The 6,114-nt window shown below is 47.3% G+C and overlaps 1 protein-coding gene across 1 annotated transcript; it reads left to right on the top strand.

Annotated features, from left to right (window-relative positions):
* The first annotated feature begins 1,046 nt into the window (after window positions 1-1,046).
* On the top strand, window positions 1,047-1,724 carry LOC106779428. The gene has a single exon (XM_014667528.1). The coding sequence runs from the start codon at window positions 1,047-1,049 to the stop codon at window positions 1,722-1,724; it is 678 nt and encodes a 225-aa protein (XP_014523014.1).
* The last annotated feature ends 4,390 nt before the right edge of the window (window positions 1,725-6,114 follow it).

Genomic DNA, 6,114 nt, shown 5'->3' with positions numbered 1-6,114 from the left:
TTCTTTTGGATTTTAGATTATAACAATATTTCTCTATTACATTTTTTTTCTATTATAATTACGATCTTCGAAAGTTATTTTAATATTTACTGTGATTTTTCAATATAATTTTTAAATCATAAAAATGATGTTACTGTACTAACGTGGAATTATACATAATATACGGTAGTATATCTCTGACGGCCGGTTGCACCGAACGGTCCGGCTTACCAATTAATTGGGCCGAATTATTAAACTGGTCCAACTTTATTGGGCTCCAGGCCCATCACGTAAATAGTATCTATATCACGTATCAAATAATATCCCAACAGAGATATATCAGGTAAGTTTGTTTATATTTTATTCTGTTTATATTATACTAATTTTATATCAATCCAAAGCCTATAAATAAAGGGCTAAGGACTCGAAACAAGGTACGCACATTTTAGCATACTCTCTGCTATAATCACTTTGCCATTCTCCACTTACTTTCTCACACTAAGCACTACGCTGCTTAGGATTGGGAACATTCCACCACTGACACCTAACTTGAGCGTCAGACTCCCCCTCGGCCAAGAGCTTGAAGATCACCGGATAGTCAAGGCTAAAGCGAAGCGTACGGTCAAGATTCAGGAAAGGCAATCAGAAAGTGTGAAGGCTACGTCATCAAGGTTAGTCCTTTCGGTCCCCAAAAATATCTACCGAAACATTTTGGCGCCCACTGTGGGGCCAAAAGTGAAGACTCCCTATGGTGACCACCAGAAGCATGGACGACAACGATCCTAGAGAACTCATAAGGGAACTCCAATCTCAACTGGAGGATTAGACCCGGATTATTCGCCAGCAACAGGAGGCACACCAGAAACTAGCTGAAGAAATTGCCCAACTCAAAGAAAAACGCACGGACGGAGGACAACAGCCGTACTGGCAGCCACAACGAGGGCCACAAGGACGACCACAACGATGGTCATAACAGCGGTCGTAATGACGGTCATCATGACGACATCGGTCATCCTCCTCCCTCGCCAGAGCTGTTACCCTTCACCCCGGCCGTCATGCAGGCCCCGATGCCCGATCGGCCTCCCCCTCTGATAGAGAAGTTCAACGGAACCACTGACCCCGAGCACCATCTCCGAAATTGCGTCGACTCCATGGCCTGCTACTCCAAAAGTGATCCTGTCAAGTGCAGAGCTTTCTCCCTGCCCCTAACAGGCGAAGCTCTAGAATGGTATTATACTCTTCCTCCCAACTCTATTGACAGTTTTCGTACTGTCACCACTCTGTTTAAAAAGCAGTATGCGGTCAACCGGAGGGAGGTGATGTCTGCCACTGAACTCATCAATCTCAAACAAGGGAGAGACGAACCGTTAAGAACGTTCATGCACAGGTATTCTGAGGCAGCAAGGAGAGTAAAGGGTGTCACCCATGAATTCATCATCAGCAATCTCCCCAATTGTCTAAAGCCGGGGTACGTTTCGGAAAGCCTATATGCTGAACTACCGAAAACGATGGAGGAATTACAAGAAAAGATGACCAAGTTCATCAAGATGGAAGATCAGAGACACTACCGCAAGAAGATTGATGCCCACGTAACTGAAGCTAAACGCGAGGACCAACAACCACGAGACAAGGGTCGCAATCGAAAGCCTCCAAGAGGAAACACTCTAGTGCCGCTCGGTCCCCGCTACGACCACTACGCATGCCTCATTGTCCCGAGGGAGAAAGTCTTCGAAAAAGCCCTCTAAACCAACCTGATCACCGTTCACAAGCGACACTCACCCAAGGATGCGGACGAATCCAAAACCTGTCGGTTTCATGACAACCGAGGGCATTCCATAGAAAGTTGTCAGGGCCTTAAGGACGAGATCGAAAGATTAATCCGTGCCAGATATCTGCGGGAGTTTGTCAAAATAGAAGCGAGTTAATGAGGACGTTCTCCCAAAAAGACACGGCGAAGCCCGGAGCCTCCCCGCCAAAAGACCGAACGCTCTCGCGAGCGCTCAAGAAGCAGATCTAGAAGACAAGATACGACCCCGAGGGGCCGAATTGACACCATCTCGGGTGGTTTTGCCAGGGGCGGAGCCTCATCCTCAGCCCGCAAAAGACACTTGCAGAACCTGCGAAGCGTCCACTCGGTAACTCAGAATCCCTTATCAATGTTGGATATCACCTTTACCGATAAGGATTTTCATGCCCCGGACTCGGAACAGGATGATCCTATGGTCATTACTGCCCACATAGCGCAGTATGATGTGAGCAAAGTCTTGATAGACCAAGGAAGTTCGGTCAACATCCTATACTGGACAACTTTCCAGAAGATGAAGCTGATGGAGGATGCGATAACACCCTTTCATGAACAAATCGTCGGATTCGCAGGTGAACGTGTAGACACCCGGGGATACCTCGACCTGAGGACCCAATTGGGCACCGGCGACAGGGCCAAAGAACTTCGCGTACGCTTTCTACTGGTGGAAGCAAACACCTCCTATAACACTCTTTTGGGGCGTCCCTGTCTAAACGCTTTTGGGGCAATCGTGTCGACTCCCCATTTAGCAATGAAATTCCCGTCTGAAAGCTGGGCCATATGCACCGTTCGTGTAGATTAGAAAACCGCTCGACAATGTTACGCCGCTGCCTTGAAAGCTACAACTTACAAAAAAGAGAAACGGCCTGAAGCTATTCTGGTCGACCTGGACCCAAGGACCAACACAGACGATCGAATTCAACCCCAGGAAGAGATTAAACCATTCGTCATGGGCAAGAATGCTGAACAAACCACTACCATAGGGGCCGATCTCACTCCTGACGAGGAGAACGAGCTGACCACAATTCTGAAGTCCAATAGCGAGCTCTTTGCGTGGAACGCCTCAGATATGCCAGGGATTCATCCCAGCGTCATCACCCACAAGCTATCAATATTTCGGGAAGCCCGACCGATAGTCCAGAAGAAGAGAAGACTCGGCACCGAAAAAAGGGTGGCTGTACGTAATGAAGTTGACAAACTAGTCAAGGCCGGATTCATCCGAGAGATAACATATACCACTTGGTTGGCAAACGTGGTCATGGTGAAAAAAGCAAGTGGTCAGTGGCGAATGTGCATCGATTTTACCGATCTCAACAAAGCTTGTCCTAAAGATAACTACCCCTTTCCCAGCGTCGACCGGCTGGTAGACGGTGCCTTTGGGCACGCGGTCCTAAGCTTTTTAGACGCATACTCTGGATACAACCAGATCCCGATGTATGTTCCAGACCAGGACAACACGACTTTCATAACTGAGCAAGCCAACTACTGCTACAAGGTAATGCCATTCGGCCTGAAAAACGCTGGGGCGACTTATTAGTGCCTCATGGATAAAATCTTCCACAATCAAATCGGGCGGTGCATGGAGGTTTACGTAGTAAGAAGCTGTTCCCATCAACAACACTTGAAGGATCTGACCGAGGTCTTCCACCAACTCGAACAATACGATTTGCGCTTGAATCTGTCAAAGTGCACGTTCGGGGTGTCGGCCGGTAAATTCCTAGGCTTTATGTTGACAAGTCGAGGAATTGAGGCCAACCCCGACAAGTGCCGAGCAATCCTGGAGATGAGAAGTCCAACCAAGTTGAAAGAGGTCCAATGCCTAGTCGGACGTCTTACCGCTCTATCACGGTTTATACCAAAACTCTCGGACCATATCAAACCGATACTCAAAAATATGAAGAAAAATGTACCCCGAATTTTAATTTTAAAGCTTAAATGTGGGCATAAATATGCACTCATCAGCGGCCTTTTCTGCGGTCAAAAGTATATTGACCAATCCACCCATCATGGCCCGTCCAACCGAAGGGTTCGACTTACAACTATATCTGTCCGCATCTAGCCATTCGGTAAGTGCAACCCTTATCCAGGAAGCACCAGCCTTTAAAATGATATACTTCATCAGCAGAACTTTGCATGGGGCCGAGGAGCGATACTCTCAAGTGGAGAAGATAGCATTGGCTCTACTAACAGCAGCACGACGGCTTCGACCATACTTTAGAGCCACCAAGTTGTTATCCGAACAAACCATCCGATCGCCAGGATCCTCAGGAAGCCAGATTTAGCGGGAAGGATGGTCTCCTGGTCCATCGAACTATCCGAATTCGGGTTACATTTCAAACCACAGGGCTCCATCAAGGGCCAGCATTTGGCCGACTTCGTAGCGGAACTACCCTCGACGGCGGAATCTTCCACATGGAATCTAAACGTTGACGGATCCTCAAACAAAAAAGGAGGAGGAGCCGGCATTGTACTGGAGGGACCAAATGGTCTACTTGTTGAGCAAGCGATCTCTTTTACATTTCAAATCAGTAATAATCAGGCAGAATACGAAGCCCTAATCAGCGGACTACTCTTGGCCGCCGAGCTGGATATTGAACACCTAGAGTGCTGGATGGACTCTCAACTGGTCGTCGGGCACATTAATGGAACCTTCCAGGTCAAGGACAATCACTTATTACGTTACTATCATAAGGTCACTGATCTTATCAAATCGTTTTCCACTTTCAAGATTACTCATGTCCCCAGGGCACAAAATTCCCGAGCGAATTTACTTTCCAAATTGACGCATACCTAAGGAAAGTCTCAACTCACTTCAGTAATCAAGACTACGCTGGAAAAGCCTCTGTTAGAAACATGCTCCACCAGCGTCATTCCTTCCAAGGCTGACTAGCGGCAAGACATAATACAGTTGATGATTCAACAAGAACAAGGTGCACGAGTAAACGCAATTGATTCCAAACGAATCTCCCGTTTCACATTCATAGGAGATGACCTATACCGACGTGGGTACACTACTCCTCTGTTGAAGTGTTTGTCCGGCGAAGAAGCCAAGTATGTTATGCAGGAGCTACATCACGAAATTTGTGGCTCTTACTCGGGCAAAAGAACGCTTAGAGCCAGGATACTACGAGCGGGCTTCTATTGGCCCACAATTGAACAAGATTGCAAAGAGTTCGTGCAAAAGTGCATCTCTTGCCAATCCCACGGACATGACACTCGGATTCCTCCGTCCAAACTACTAGGCATCATCTCTCCGTGGCCCTTTGCTCAATGGGGAATGGACATTGCCGGACCCTTGCCGATCGCAAAGGGACAATGCAAATACCTACTTGTGGCAATCGACTACTTCACCCAGTGGATCGAGGCAGAAGCCCTTGCAACAACAGCGTCCGAAAAGTACAAAGCTTTATCTGGCATTTGATATGCCGATTCGACATACCACAAAAAATCATTACAGATAACGGTCAGCAATTCATAGACCGTACGCTAGAAGACTTTCTCAAAGGGCTGGACATCAAACATGTTACAAGTTCAGTGGAACACCCCCAAACGAACGGGCAGGCCGAAGCAGCGAACAAAGCCATAATCTCCGAGTTAAAAAAGCGCCTAGGGCAAGCCAAAGGCTTGTGGGTCGAGGAGTTGCCTGAAGTACTTTGGGCCTACCGATGTACACCACACGGGTCTACAGGTGAGACCACTTCAATCTCACATACGGTACTGATGCCATGTTACCAGTCGAAGTGGGGGAACCATCCCTTCGACGATGCATACAAGACATGACCCTCAATGCCAAACAACTAAGAATGAACCTCGACACCCTACCCGAACGACGAGAAATAGCCCTGATAAAGAATGAAGCTAAAAAATGATTGATAACCAGGCGCTATAACACCAAAGTTAAGCCCCGCAATTTCACCGATGGAGATCTTGTTTGGCACAAACGAGGTGATGCACGCAAAAACAAAGCACACGGCAAGCTGGCTGACAACTGGGAAGGACCTTTCGGAATCAGTGAAGATTTGAAGAACGGAGCATATCGATAGGAATACCCGGACGAAAGAGCTGTTCCTAACACTTGGAACGCCACCCACCTCAAGTTCTACTACAGTTAGAGTTTTGTTATATTTTCATTCATTATCCTTCCGTGAACAATTTTTTCTTTCAGAATTATTTCAAGAAGTATTCCAGCTCCATATCTTGTGTAATATTTGTCAAACACACACAAGGCCAGGACCGAACGCGTCCTGACGCCTTATGGACAACCACGTCCATCCATACGAAGGCCTAGACCGAACTTGTCTAGACGCCTCAAGGCCAGGACCAAACGCGTC

The sequence above is a fragment of the Vigna radiata genome, unplaced genomic scaffold (genome assembly GCF_000741045.1).
Source record: "Vigna radiata var. radiata cultivar VC1973A unplaced genomic scaffold, Vradiata_ver6 scaffold_281, whole genome shotgun sequence".
Taxonomy (NCBI): Eukaryota; Viridiplantae; Streptophyta; class Magnoliopsida; order Fabales; family Fabaceae; genus Vigna; species Vigna radiata.
The sequence above is the reverse complement of the archived record's forward strand: the minus strand, read 5'-3'. Positions and strand labels throughout refer to the sequence as shown.

Excerpts from the sequence above, each read along its gene's own strand:
- LOC106779428 (XM_014667528.1), top strand. The coding sequence starts at position 1,047 with ATGCCCGATCGGCCTCCCCCTCTGATAGAGAAGTTCAACGGAACCACT.